Consider the following 15,754-nt stretch of genomic DNA (forward strand, 5'->3'; position numbering starts at 1 on the left):
TGGTCTACGTGTTTTAAACGGTGTTGCCTGAGACACTTCCAAGCTTACGGGGAGTTAGGCTGGTTTACACAAACTATTTCAGCTTTTCTTGTTGTTAAACGTAATAAAACTAAATGAATAAACCTTTTATCAGGATTTCAGCTACATTGTAACTTATTATATTTGCTATCAAAAATGACAGGAGTGACATCACTACCTGCCTTTCCACTGAATTTAAAATCGCACAAATTGAAATGAAGCAAATTAGTTTTTCCAATAAACAAACTGTTTGCGCTAGATAGAGGAGGTTTTTCAGCTGTTATCGAAATTAGTGTGTTTCACAAAACTGCAATAGAAAGACTTTCTTCAAATGGTCAACAGCCAGATGTTACTACTGGCAGAAATGACAAAACAAAAGGAAGTGGCAGGAGGAGGATAACATGGTGGCTTTATTTATGATTTATCACATGAACAAATTTATTAAAGTGATTTTAACTCTATTTCTAACTTAATTAAAACACTGCTATTGCTAAATTGTGTTGGCTGAATATCTACAAAGTTTTCTGTGCGTTTGTAATGGAAATTATAGGAACTTTTTTCATAACTAACGAGATCAAGACAAAATATTGATACTTTATGCAAATGAATGTTACAGATGCTGCTCAGTACATGAGTCCATCGGTTGGAGCTGCTCCAGGCATTACACATGATAAAAGCAGAGAATCTTCATGAGCGCAGACAAAGAGTATTCTCAGTAAAACGTGAGAAGAAGAAACGTCAGTCTTCAACATTTTGTTTAACATATGACGTCTCAGAGTTATAAGGCTTAAAAATGACAATAATCAAAATCCTTTTTATAGATCAAGCTGTGTTTCCGACACGATGAAATCCACAGAGAGATGACTGAACACCATTTACTAAAAGCTGAGCACATGCCAAGGAAAATGGCAGATGCACAATCTGTAATCTGGCTTTGAAGACACCAACCATTTTACGAAGCTTTCATGTATTTTGTAGGATTGTGAAATCCATTTGGTGATTTTAGTGACAGGAATGTTTAAAAATTCCCCTCCCGGTTTCAGACGGACAGTTTCAGAGCTGCTGGATTTTGGTTGCTACATCAGCATCTTGTCTTATTTTAACATTGCATCTTCGTAAACAACCATGAGGCAGCAGGCTGAAACTGATGATGCTATTTGCAACAAGCACCTGGTGTACAGTCGCATTAAAACTATGAGGTTCTACACACACAACACACACACACCTCAGCGTCGGCAGCATGCTGTTAAGGTCTACATGACATGCTCACAATGCTGTTTGCATTGTGAGTTGGTTGGTGTCCATCTAACCTGTTCTCTACATGATTTTCTCTAAATTGATCGCCCTAAAAGGATCATTGGACATCACACCGCTGGTCGCCCCACCAGGCTTGTCCTGTCCTACATCAGAATCCTTCTGCTGTCTAGTAATTGCGTTGGTTTCCTCTGTGAGGAAGCTAACAGGTTCTGCATCTCGTTCCTCTGCGCCGTGAGAGCAAAGATCCGGAACGAGGCGCGCCGTTTTGCTGAGGTTACTTTTGGGAAGTGACAGAACTGAGACCAAAGTGAAAGACGGGAAGAAATCAGAGGGAAGATTACAGAGCAGGAGAAAAAAAATAAAAATCCCACGCTCCCCGAGTAAACACGATCAGAGCTAGCAGAGAATAAAGGGCGCATCTTGCTGTCTTTCCTGTGTCGGCGCGGCTCGGGGGAATTGGACCGGTGCGCCGTATCAGCCTGACATCAGAAAGTTTTCTGCGCTGCACATGCAGATAAAGGGGAGGAGAGAGGTGAAAGCAGAGCTTCACTGACGGCGACAGCTGACGCCCCTACAGTCTCTGACCGATTCTTGGGGGAGTTCTTCTCGTAGTCGAGGGAAATTGACTGTTTACAGTTGAAACCCGGATGTTTTGTGTGATGCAACAAAAGACAGCGTGTTGCTCATGACTTCATTATTCCACAATCTCATTTTCTCGAATCAGAAAACATCAGCTCTTGAACTGAGTACTCACCTTGAGTGGCAATGAAGTGGTTAGATCGCTGGTAACCCTGTGGGAAAAAAAGACAATAATTACTACAGACACAGTATATAATGAGGCTTTGGTCATTGGTTGATAATCTCCCAGCAGAAATTGATTTTGCTGATCTGTTCAATTTCATGTTCTGCCTCTCACCGGCAGGCCGTCTGTTGGAACTAATCTACTCTATCAACTGCACAAGGACGTCTGACCCACCAGAATTACTCTGGACGACCTTTAAAGCTGCGGCTCTGGATGAGCGATCGCACTTGAATTGTAATGCACAGAGAAATGTCATTAATTCAAGTAGACACCTGATCAAAATCTCAAGACTGGGGGACAAAAACACAATAGAAAGACTTTCAATGTCAAGCTGGTGGTTTGAAACCGGATGTTAAGTAGGGCTTAAAAATGCCAAATGAAGAAACAGGAGCAACCGGAGTACATGAATACAGATGATAACTTATTGAAAACTACATTAAGGTTTATTTTTTAACAGATGATGTAAAGTTTAAGTCTGTAAGCCAAACTAGTCCCTAAAAACAGAAGTCAAACTGTTAAAAAAAAGGACTTTATGGTAAGTAGTTCCCGTAGAATCTGCCTATGATGTTCAGCAGTGAGGTTTTTGGTAGCACCGTTGCCTAGCAGGATTTGAATCGTAGCCTGGAGTTTTTCTGGAGTGTTCTCCTTGTTCATGCCTAGATTCTCTGCAGGTACAATTTCACTGTTTACCTGTAGGTATAAATGTGAGTTTGCTGGGTTGTGTGTCTCTAAGCTGCCCTGTGTTGGACAGCTGGTCTCTCTAGAGGGTCCCTCGTCTCTTGCCTCCAATTGCCAATGGAGATAGCCACCATCTCTGTCACAAACCTGGTTGGATAAGCAGGTGTAGACAATGGAAGGATGGACGCCTCCCTACTGGAGGTGGGGACAATGAAGGTCCCTACATTCTCTCGATATTGTGAAATCTAGAGAATGTACAGTCTGGACCCGCAGTCAAAAAATATGTGTATGACAAGGTTCTTTGGCACAGGTTGTTTCGTTTTGACTTTTTTATAACAATGTGATTGGAAACTGGAAACTCCGCTCCGTTGGCGGAGCGTGTGAGTTCGATTTCTGATTTCTGACCATTTACTGCATGTCTTCTCCTTCTCTCTCCTCCCTATTTCCTATCTATTCACTGATCAATAAAGACCACTAAAGCCTTACCCTAACGTTAACCCTTTACCTGGATTTTCTCTGGTCAATTTTTAACACGCCAATCAGTGAACCGAAGGAGAAGAGGTGAATTTCTGCAGTGTTTTAAAATGATAGTCTGCCTGTAGTTTTAACAATGGCAGCAGAGGAAGTGAATGGAGCCGTTCAGTCAGTGTTGGTCACACTTCCGAACATTGACTTAACATCAACAGTCGTCTCGTTTGGATCAGGACTTCTCTCTTCAGAGAAGGGTGGTTGTTTACAGTGCAGGATATTTCTGGTAAGCTTAACAGTGTGAATCTCACACATTATGTAAATCGTGTACAAATGTTAGAGATTAAGTAAAATGTAAAACTTTCACACAGGCCACGCCTCCAGGAAGTAATTGTTTCTCCTTTTATAAAGATATTGTCCTTTATAAGGATGTTGTCCCAAACTTTTGTTGAGATAATGGACAAAGTGAACTGTAGAATAAAGTGGTTTTCACCAGTCTAGACTTTCTAAGGATATTGCCTCAAACTTCTGTTGAGATAATGAACAGTCCTGAGTTTAAAAGCAGCTCTCAGTAATTTGACTGCTGTGTCTGTTTTGTCTCTCCCTTCTGTCTCTTCTTTGCGCATTTTGAAAGTCAAACTCACAGCCTGGCTATAAACCACCAGCATGAAATGCAAATACTTGTAATTCCATCTCCGCTCTTCAGATTTCAACAAACAGTGCATCGTTCTCCGCCTCGGGTCATAACGTATGCAGAGGGCGAGATGCCTCTCTAAAGTGTGCCAAGTCTCTCCGGAGCCGCTGATTAGAGCGCCGCTGACAAGTGAGGGATCTTCAGCCTGGGGACTAACTCCACCTGAATGGCACTGACTGATTGGGCTGTCTCCTCCCTGCTCCACTTCACATTACTGAAATTATGATACAGTATGCAAGAAAAACAGCAGGTGAGATCCGTGTGGCGAATGCAGAGCTGGATCCCTCATGTCCAGATAGCGGCATTGTCTTTTTATTAATAATTAAAAGGCATTCGCAGAAACCTGTGTGCACATCTCCACCACACCGCATCGCGAATGACATTCCATCAGCGCCATGCCGGGGAAAGAAGAGCAGACTGATCGGCAGCTTTGTGAAGGAGTGCCGCTATCTCTATTCCCATGGGGCGTCTCTCGCCTCAGAGTTTCTCAGAGGTGATCGGTTTCCTGCCTGTCACCGTGGCAACCATATTTTCCAACACCATACAAGTTGATGAAGCAACAATGAAGAATTTACAATAGATTGATGAGGATAAGAGGTAAAGCATGGTGTATGGGACGCAAAAAATAAAAAATAAATAAAAGGGAAAGAGAAACTAAATTAAAAAAGAAAATCTTTCTTTGCTTGGTGTTCAGGTGGTCTGGCTGCAGCAGCTTGATAGTCTCTCATTACCGCAGAACAACTCGGGTACCTGGAGAAATTGGAGTCGTTTTTCCCGAGAGCCCAGGAGAACTTCAGGCTGAGTTCTAACGTCTCTTGTTCTGAGCAGAACTAAATGGGGGGTCCAACGCAGCGTTCTGAGTTTAAACAGATCCTCAGAAACAGCGACGGCAGACATGAAAGACTGCCGGAGCTGAAGGACACACTACAAGGAAATCTCCCCAAAAATACACACACCTATTATATCCAAGCTTATTCATACTTGTTTTCAGTTTCCGACACATCTAAATTATTTATTGTCGTTAATAAACTGAAAGGGCCTCCTGGGGAGATGTTTGTGTGGATGGAGAGAATTACACCTCATTAAATGTGTCCACAGCTTTGACTATTATACAGCATCTGTTCCCCATCACAAAGACAGAATATGACACATGACTTCTCATTTCCTTAGAAATTTCATGGCGCATGTAACAGGAAACGTCTTTCATCAAGTGAAACTAGCTTTCAATAGTTTGTAGCAGAGATCGCGCTAAACCTTTATGTGGTCCGTCGTTTGGACTAAAGGCGTCAAACAAAATTCTATCATCTATTCTCACACATCTGTTTTCAAAATTACGTTTAATTATATTTCATTTTCATTCTGTTTGCTTAAAATTCAAGAAGCTGAGCAGATAATCCACATTGTGTCATCATCAGGCTGACAAAGTTTTGAAATCAGGGAACATTTCAAGCAAGAGTTGGCAAGACTCTCTGATCGTAACCTGATTGTGCAAACCCTGCCCTCAGAGAGAGGATCATCCTGCCGCAGCGGATCAGCTGCCCAGATTGGAGATGAGACTCTGACGGATGTTTTTCTCATATTGATTGATTTAGTGACCTCCCCTATGTTCTGTGTACGTCATGTTGGAACTGTCTGAACCAATTCTTCAGGTGTGTCTAATCTGTCAAACAGACGGATGGCGGTCAAATTTTTCTGTCACTATTTATAAACCCCATCAAAGACGGAACATGTTTGGATAATGCGACTCCTGGTTTGGATACACTGCGGCCCCCTGGTCCTGAAATCTGCGAACATATCAGACTCCCTCTAAAAACTCCAATAACTGTCTATGTTAATAGTTCAAACACCAACTATACCTTAGAATGCATTAATACACAGAGTGGACACAGTCTTGGCATTAACACAGAAACCAACGTCCACAGTCCTAATGTGATATGTTTCTGGATTCAAACGTATCATGTTTTAGTCATATTATTGATACAACTAGCTTTTGTAACATTGCCATCCTAATTTACAAGTGCCAAACATTTTAATTGCAGTCTGGTATTACCAGAAACCAAAAGGAGAAGGTAGAAACAGGGACAGTAGCTGCGTTTCCATCAGCCATAAAAGTGCGCAAATTGAAATTCCAAAAATAAATTTGTTTAAGTAAAACATGTCTAATTCAAAAATCTCGTTTTCCGTCAAATAGTTTTTACGCTTGGTGAGGTGGGCTTTTTTTTTTTTTTAATAATGTATTTTTGCAAAACTCTAATGGAAGCACTTTTTTCACATCACACGAGTCACATGAGCAACAGCTGGCTGTCACTACTGACAGAAACCACAAAGAAGACGACAGGAAGTGGTAGGAGGAAGATGGCTTTTTGGGAAAATGTACAGCTGGCTCCTTCAGAGCTCTCACAGCATCACAGTTCATTAAAAGTTGTGTCATTCCGACGTGCTGAATCCGTAACTCTTCTGAAAAATTTTCCCAAAACGCTGCATACGTAGCCGCTCCCAAGTAGGCCCACTGACACTCCAGCTAATTAATAATATTTTTAAGGTTTCATCTCATTTCAAACAGCTAAGGGTTAAGCGTTAGATCTGGTTGTGTTCTCCATGAGCCTCCAGCTGGTTGGGATTCATAAAGCTGCTCTTTCTTAGCCTGAGAGAAACTTTGTGCCGTAATAAAATCAGTTTGATGTTCTGAGTACTTTCTGAAGTACTCAGAACTTGCTACACTAGCCAAGCATGACTTTTGCCTTCAGACAAACTGTAAAAACACAGGGCTCAGATTGGAGGCTCCATTTACATGTAGAACATTTTGTTATAATCAAACTGGTCTGAAAAGAGTGATATTGGAAGCTATATATATATTTCGGAATATTCCCAGCTTACATTTAAGGAGGTCAGATATTGGCTGACTATCAAGTTCTTTGTTCCTTCTTTGTCGTTACATGAAATCTACATTCAGTTGTCGAGAAAACAGTTTTGGTCACTATGTTTGGCCCAAAACATGTGTAGTTTGTATGGTAGATCCTAATCATTTTGAGCAGTAAAGTTATGAAACTGAGCAATTTTTTTTTGTTTAAAGAAAATAAAACAGCAGTCAAGTAAGAACCACAACAAGAATATGACAATAATCCCACAGATAATTTTTCAATCAATGAAAAATGATGATAAAGTGGTGGCGTCTAATTTTAAATCTCATCTAAACCAACCTGAGATGAGATGGAACCAATGAGCCGAGTTTATGTCCCAGCAGCTTTATAGTTTGGTTGAGCCCAAAGTAGAAAGATATTAACACCGCTTAGATAAATATTTGTTTTCACAAATCATGTTATTATAATATGAAGGATCTTTGGATCCTAAAGGTTTCAGACCGTTGGTCTGAAACATGCATACACACTGATGAAAACTGTTTTGCAGTTAACTGATATTATAATCTCATAGTTTTATTAGCTAAAATGCTCAGACTAGTGAGTCATTGATGCTGATATTACGCACAAATTTTTAAAACGTCAATAAAACTCTGGTTACCCAAACAGGTGGTGGTGAGGATCCTGTGAATGACTGACTTTTATTAAATGGTTTCCATTTACACAGATAACAGATGGGTAGTCAGAACTCCAGCTCTCATTTCTCACGATAACATTTGACGGTTTTGGACCCTAAACCTGGCTAAATCCTTCATTTTCTGTTTTTCCAACATCCAGCATCACTGAAGATATTTACGGTGCCTTGTGTGACTCAGTGCATGTCTGAACACAAGCTTTGACTTGACCTAAGATTTTCTCCTCTTTTTTTGCTGCACTTTCTGCAATCTTAAAGGACCTCTGGGTGAGCACGTCTCCATCAGCAGAAGATGGTAGAGACAGAGACAGCTGCAGTCACAGACATGCTAAAAAGTGAGTGTTGGAGGTGAAAAGGCTTAGGAGCTCAAACCAAACAAGGACAAGAAAATCTGCTGCCGCCAGAAAGAAGCAGTGGGGAGGGATGGAGGGATGAGGAAAGAGAAGAGAAGCAAGGTACTTACTTCCCTGTTTATCCGAATCTAAGATGGCAAGAAGATTGAGAATCAGAGGAGCAGGAAACAGAGAAAGAGAGAGAAGAGAGTTAGGGAAAAGACCAGAGCTAGTTATTATGATTACAGATCAGGAAACGTGAGATGAGACGGCCACAGAGGAACTGCGAGGAGGATGTTGTTCAACTTTGGTGTTTGAAGAAAACCTTTTCTTAACGTCTTAGAGTTACTGCTAAGAAAAGCAACGGACAGAAAGAAGAAGGTGCTTTAATACTTTATGGGAAGAGTCAATGTTTACAGCATCGAATGTTCTGCCGTTTGTGGTGTTTCCATTAAACAAGACGCTTTAGGTTGATGGTGTTATGTGTCCATTTAAAGAATTTAGAGAACATTGGAATCTATCAGTCTGGAAAAGGCTACAAAACCATTTCAAAGTCTTTGAGACTCCAGTGAACAACAGTGAGAGCCGTTAGGCCCAAATGAAGAAAACACAGAGGTGAAGTTCTCAAAAACACTCCCTTGGCCAAAACATCCAGGAGAACTGCAGGCCTCACACGTGCAACCTGTAGGTCAAAGGTCATCATTTAACAGTATATCTCCATCAATATTAGAGTTCCTTGTACAAAACTACTGGTGACTAAAGAGACCACACTGGGTCCTTTCACATTTGCTAAAAAAAAAAACATGGTGTTGGTTGTGTGATGGCCTGGGACTGTTCCATGTCTTTAGGAATCTAGAAGGACAACATGCAGACCTCACTTTGAGACTAAACTCAAGCTTAAGTAATACAAGCTCACATAAAAAAAGTTGTCTAGTCAAAGTCTGGACTTAAATCCAACTGAGGTGCTTATGACATAATCTTTAACAGGTTGTCCATGTAAAAAAAACAACTCCAGTGAGGTTGAATTGAAGATAAATCTCCAAATAAGAGTGGCTGAAAATTCCTCATTATCGACGTAAAAACCCATCCTGTCACAACAACCAGCCTGGATCAACATGGTGTTAGGTTTAGGGCCAATCATCTGTCTATGTTTTAGCTTACACTTTCACCAATATGTTACTGTTCTGTGAAATACTTCAGCAGCAGCGTCTGTTTTATATCTGCTATCCATAGCTTGTTTGAAGATGAGTTCAGCTGGGAGTTACAGCTGGCGTCGTTTTGGAAAGACTAACAGTCTCAAAAATGTTGCTGAGGAAGACGAGGGAGATGAGAATACGCTGAAGATGAGTATGTTAAGGATTTCCAACTGACAGAGCTGAAGAGCCAGAGGAAGTGTGTGTGTGTGTGTGTGCTCCAAACAACCCGTTTCAGTGTGCTGTTAGCTTGAGTCAGGTTATAATTCATGCAAATTCATGCTAAATACATTTCTCTCACCACTGGAGCATTTGGCGATGACTGTACATAAATTCCACTTAGAGTAAATTTTAAATGGTGTTTATCATTTACAGGAGCCTCAGCTGACTGCTGTGTCTAAACGTGGTGCTGCAGATGACTGGGCGCCACATCGATGGCACAGTTTGGAGTTTGGGAAAACTGGCATTAGCCAAAGCTGTTCCACTGACTTCTCTTCATATTGCTGTGAACAGAACCAGCATTAAACAAGTGCAGAACAGTTGGCTGTTCCAGACGTTTTCTAAGTCTCAACTAATCTGCGACTGATGAAACTTGGCAATGACTGTGGTTCAAAAGTCAACTAAATGTCTCACTAAAATGTCTGTTTTCTGATGAACGAGAGGGGAAAGCAGCAGACCAGCACATTTCAGCCTCTGTCTTTTCTGTACATAATTTGGAGCTGTTGATGTCGATGGCCAATTAATTACACAAAGGTCCTTGGAGCCTTCACTCTAATGGAGCACTTACAGACCACTCAAGGGGAATAAGGAGGCCAAGCTAAACAAGGTTTTCTCTCCCTCTGCTCTTCCGCCTACTTTCCCTTTTGTTTTTTCCTTTTTTCCCCTGTTTGACAATAAGAGAAAAGGCGTTCAAAGGTAGCAAGAAGCTGCTAAGCTTCAGCTCCCTCAATAACTGGAGAACAAAACTGAGTTGTTTTCAGGTTCCTGTTATGAGGGAGAAGTAAAACTCACAGCCTGAGCTGGAGATGATTTTGACTGTTGTAACGGAAAGGTTTCAGACTGGATCACATGATGGGGCAAACCAGGGTTATAATAGCTCTGGGTTTTTTCATTACAGCTTAGTTTTATTTTGTTGTGACTTGTTATTTGTCTTTTTCAGTTAAGGTGCGTTCACACCAAACACATTACATGTGTCAAAAACGCGTTCGACGCGTTTGCACTTTAAATGCAGATGCGAGACATTTTGCTCTACACCTAGCGCTTCACGCGTCACATAAGTCTGGTTTACATTCAGGTCTATATGGAAAAAATAGCTCCAACTGCTGTTTACCATTGTGGGCCTATTTGTTGGATGCTAGACCCTCAAAACGTGCCGCAATGGGCCCTCCACGGGCCCTCCACGGGCCTCCATATAGACTATTAATGTAAACCCGACACATCTGATGCGTGAAACGTGTTTGGTATGAAAGTCCCATTAGTTTTAATTAGTTTTTATTGTGTGTTTGCTACTTTTTATTATTTATTATTAGTTAAATACTGTTAAGTTTTAGCTTGGTTTAGATTTTATAATAGCAGAAGTTTTAGTTTTTTCTAACTTTGGTTCATTTTCAGGTACAGAAAGATCAAAGTGTTGCATTGTGTTTACATCAGCTGGGTAATGATTACTCATCAGAATAAACCATTTGTAAAAAATGTACTTGTTGAGTTTTCATCTAACTGTTGTCACCATTTCGTGGACTAAACGTCACCATCAGGAGTCTGGAGAGCCGACAGCTGACGCAAACTGCTTGTGTGGGGAAAAAAACATTTCACATTAATATGAAATCTAATAAATAGATTCATACATACAAAAATGAAGGATCTTCAGTATCTTTTAGTTTTTTAAACAAATTACTTATAGTTTTTCCCCATTAATTATTGTTTTTTTTATATATTTAATTTAAAGCAAATGTTTTCTCAATTGCAGTTTTGTTTTTTTTAGTTAGTTTTAGTTAACTTTGATAACCTTGGTCCGGCCTGCCGCTGGCCGGATCCGACCCGGAGGTGAGATCGCAGCGTCTGGAAGCAGAACAGCGCTCGGGCCCCTGCTGCTTCACTGCAGCCTCGGGGGCGAGTCACGAGGCAGCGCTGCTCTGAGCTTCTGTGCTCCTGTAGGATGTTTGGACTGTGTGTGATAACATCTGAGCAGAAAGCCCACATACGCTGGAGCAGAAATACACCGCCGTGCCGTGGGTGCAGCCATTACAGGACGGCTGAGACCAGCAGCTTGCGGAGGAGAGGGGTGACTGGTAAAGCAGTGGGGTCAACCCTTTCAAAAAGAGAAGAAATTAGGAATTCAACTTACGTCTATGTAATTGGCATTCACATAATCTGAGCTGGGGTCTGCCAGCAGAGAGTGGAGCTTGACTCGATGTCGATCAGCTGGAATGAAGGAAAACGAGGGTCAGTTTGTTTCTGTCTGCTTTTCCATGTATGCCTTATTTTGTTTTTCCACTCTGGTTTCCTGTTAGCATCCAGTCACATTGAAACATGTGGAAACACCGTTAGCGCTCCGAGTTAGCGCTCCGAGTTAGCGCTCCAACTGTTGGCGGGTTTAAATACAGTTTGCTGTTGTTCAACCTCCTCTAATTTCTCTTTACTGTATAATTTGTATTTAATGTTTGGGAACCCTTTCATGTTTCTGTCTAATGCTCACATTACAAATCATTAACCCTTCCAGACCGAATGGAGCCAATTCTTCAGTACCATAATTCCACCACACTTTGCACAACGGTTTCTAAAAGGGGAGACGTTGTGCTTCCCAGCCAATATCGAGTTATTACGGCAATTTCACCCCCACCAAAGCAGGGAGTGAAATTAATCTGAGGGGCATTCTTTTAATAGATGGTAAATTGTAAAAACAACTTGCTAGAAATTGAAATGTCCAGTTGTTATGGATAAATGGACAAATATATTTAGTCACAGAACATTTAAAGAACTGTGTACAATTAAAATAAGCAACAATATTGAGGTGGAGATTTGAAATTTTGGACACAAAGGGTTAAAAATCAAAGGATGGAAACAGTAACAGGAGATATATTCAGAATTCAGCCATGATTTTAGCGCTCATTGTCTATCAGCCAATCAGAAGAGACGTCAGCATCTCATTCAGGCTTTGGAGCAACAAGTCCCGCCTACTTGGGAGTGGCTACATCTGCATTGTTTTAAAGATAGTACAGTCGTCCGTTTTACAGTACAGCTATGGATTCAACATGCTGATTAACTAATTGGCGATTTTATTTTGAAGCCATATCACTCAGTCCTACAAAGCATTGTCAATTATGGCAGACTAGCTCTACTGTACTTCAAAAGCTTAATAACATCATGGCTGTCGGGGCCAGGCCTCTACCTGCCGAGCTTTACTCACGGCTAAGCAGGCTGTCGTGTCGTCCTTTGGTCTTGTCTTTCTTCTTGGTGGCATCCCAGCCATCGAAGAAACTCTGCAAAGTCAGAAATTACAATTAAGATTACAGTGTTACTGCTAATAAACCACTACTCATAAAATACAAACACCTGGGAAAAGGGTTGCCTTCAGACTGCTTATATCTTCTAATAATGACTTTTTTTGTACAAGAAAAGGAAAAAGATAAAAGTAACAACAACAAACCCAACATGATGTGTCTTTGAAACACCTTGAAAGTCGCAATTAGACGGCGTTTGCTAATGCATTCCCGAGTGCTACCCCAAGGTCTGATTAGCTCCTGAATTAAAGCCTCTTGCCAAGCCATCAGCAGACATCTGCCACAACACATCACAGAGAGGCTGGGGCTGCGCTCGCCCTCATTCTGCATGCAGAGACAGGCGCGCTGCTTAAACAAGCTGCCGTTCTAGAATACCTTGGAGGTCTGCTGCTGTTTACAGTATATGACTTCCATCGACAGAATCTGCTGCCGCCGCAAAATGAGTCACTGGATCCGCGCCGATGGTAAAAAGGCGAGGATGAACGGCACAAGATGAAAACCGCGGGTATTAAAGCCTTGCACCTGGATGAGAGTGATTTAAGACCCGTGTCGTTTTCTTTTGCATTTAAATTCGTTGTTTAATCTCCCCGCTTTATGGATAACAGTAAACTGAACCAAGAGATCAGAGAGAGCCGAGTAACACAAGCTGATGAGAGAACTATACCAGCCACTAATGGATGCAGGTCATATTTCAGTTAATATTAATCACCAGAGACACTTTCATATACAAACCAAGCATTTTTGTTTAGCGGCAGCACTTATGTGGAAATGTGTTTCACTTTATCTCTTTCTCTCAGACAAACGTTTTAAAACAGAGAGGTGGCGGCTCAAGTAGAAACAGTGGACCTCCAACGATCTGCCAACATTTCTGTAGAACACACCTCCAAAGATTCACTGATTTGCAATTTATTTTGTAGAGAATATCTAAAATATTCAAATAGGAAATGCAAATAAATAGAATAGAAATAGAAAAATAAAACCTGTGAAACTCGCTTGTCAAACAAGATGGTGGCCTCGGACGTGCTGACATCACTCTGAACGTAAAAACCAGCTGCTTGTTCTACAAGTTGCTTCATTCAGAGGGTCTGGAATCTCGACTGTTGAGAAACAACTACTTCCTGGAGGCGTGGCCTCTGTGAAAGACTTATATTTTACCCAATCATTATCGTCCGCCTGTGATGTGCTGTAAACAACAGTCCTTAACTGCACAGAGTGAAGTGCTAATCCAAACAAGGCAGCTGTTAACATCAAATCGATATTTAGAAGCGTGACCATCACAGACTGAACGGCTTCGTTCACTTCCTCCGCTGCCATCGCTGAATTCTACAGGCAGACTGTAATTCTAAAACAGAGAAGAAAATCAGGACCGTCATTCACAACTTGTTCTCCTGTTCGCTGATTGACTCAGTAGAAACGCTACCAAAGAAATCCAAGTGACTGGGAGAAAACCCCTCGGAGAACTGAAGGGAGATGAGAATCAAGTGGAAATGTGTAGGAAGACGATGGCCATTCTACTCTGAACTTGAACAGCCAAGTGGTGCATTCGTGAGCAAAAAAATAAATCTGTTACTGGTCATTATCTTATGCCTCATTGGTGCATACTGTCTTCAGTGTTGCTCACTGAAAAGCAAAACCTAATGTTATCTACAGGTGACAACTTTAAGTGTCAGTTTAAAGATGTATAGTGTAACGTTCATAAAAAATATGATTTTTTTTACATATTGGTTAAGATTATCTTGTTGTGACAGTATAATCTGTAAAAAGAAAAATCTAGCCAATCTGTCTTCTCCCAGCATTCCCAGTACTAACTTCAAAAACACAGCACTGAGTCAGAAACAACCAATCAGAGCCAGGAGGAGGGTCTAACCGTGGTCAATCACTCTCATGCTCACACCTCCCTCTCCTTTCACCACAACATCTCCTGCCACAAACGCTAAAGCTAGTTAGCATAGTTACCAGGGACGGCGGATGAACGGTTTCCCTGTAACGGTAACAGCTTAGGGTTAACGTTGTAACCTTCAGCTGTTTCTCCAGTATTAGCCATTAGCACATGGAGGTATAGTAGCTCAGAGAGGAGGCGGAGGAGATCGATCTTTTCACAGATGGTCTCTCATGTTATATTGTCACAATATTGTGACAATATAACAAGATATTTTTACAAAGATATTTTTGTAAAAGTTACACATTGCAGCTTTAACCACTTCCAACCAATAATTGTGATTTCTGGCTCCGTTGTGGCTCATCCTTGCTATAATATTTTATCTAAATACTTCCTGTTTGGAAGGAATCCAGAGCTCCTTATAAATACAGTAACCACCCCCCCTGGCACCTCCGCACACAGGCCCCTGAGGGCCCTCGCCAGACGTCTGCTGATCAATGGTCAATGGCAGAGCCAGCTGGCCCCGGTGGGGAATAAGGGTTATGAAGTCTGACAGCAGAGTGCTCGCTGATCTCCTTCATCTTGTTTATTTCTCCAGGCGATGGGAAGCTAGAGTGCCGAGTTGAAAAAGCGACCCATATATTGATTTTGTTAGCGGGAAATTTGCTGGGCCTGCGAGGGACGGCTTAATGAATCGAAAAAGTGCATCTCGCTCTCCGGCAGGTGGAGGTGCGAAAAAGACTCATCACAACTGTTTGATCTGGAGGACTGCAGATAATAGCAGGCAGAGAGAGAGAGGCAGCAGGTGTGACTTTGGAAGGTGCAATTAGTCCGCACAGGGTTAAACCACGCAGGAAACCCAACACTAATGAGGGAAACTTCCTTTTTTTCTGATTGTTCATGAATGAATAAAGAAGACGCTGTGCGATTGTTTCTGCTTGTTTTTCTCGCTCTAGTTGTTGGGGAGCGGTGACGGATCGTCCTGCACGAACACTTGAGCTGCTTGGCCATGGAAATCCGAGTGTTTTGAGCAGTCGGAGCTTATACAACAGCCTGTGGGGCTCAGCGCAAGGTCTTCGCCGGCAAACTGGCGAGCTCAGCTGTTCAAGGACCCGGCTTCGTGGAGTTTGTCTAAAAAATGCTCAGAAACAAAAAGAAACAAACTGTTGTGGCACTCGAGGCCACGCGCATTTCTCTCGTCCAGAACTGAAGAGAATCAGCCAAGACCAAAGGTGCCGTTCAGAGCAGATACGATCCATAGCAAAAATATTCTTGTCCCTTGAAAATGTTTTTTACAAATCAAAATCTGATAAATTTGGCATGTGGTGTCTCCATTTGAAAAGATTCTCTGTGGAAAAAAATCCCAAATCTTTCACCTCCA

The 15,754-nt window shown here is 41.6% G+C and overlaps 1 protein-coding gene across 4 annotated transcripts in view; it reads right to left on the bottom strand.

The window, feature by feature from the left end:
* Positions 1-15,754, bottom strand: part of ptprua (protein tyrosine phosphatase receptor type Ua) — a 176,631-nt gene that overhangs the window by 19,514 nt on the left and 141,363 nt on the right. For 2 of the 4 annotated variants that reach the window (XM_044137964.1, XM_044137966.1), the window contains 4 exons: positions 12,401-12,473; positions 11,339-11,415; positions 7,933-7,950; positions 2,030-2,066 (listed from right to left, as the gene is read on the bottom strand). In XM_044137964.1, coding sequence (XP_043993899.1) covers positions 2,030-2,066; positions 7,933-7,950; positions 11,339-11,415; positions 12,401-12,473 — 205 coding nt within the window. The remainder of the gene's footprint in view (positions 1-2,029; positions 2,067-7,932; positions 7,951-11,338; positions 11,416-12,400; positions 12,474-15,754) is intronic. The other 2 variants (XM_044137967.1, XM_044137965.1) reach the window with 1 other exon arrangement.

Source organism: Gambusia affinis, linkage group LG14 (genome assembly GCF_019740435.1).
Source record: "Gambusia affinis linkage group LG14, SWU_Gaff_1.0, whole genome shotgun sequence".
In the NCBI taxonomy this organism is placed as follows: Eukaryota; Metazoa; Chordata; class Actinopteri; order Cyprinodontiformes; family Poeciliidae; genus Gambusia; species Gambusia affinis.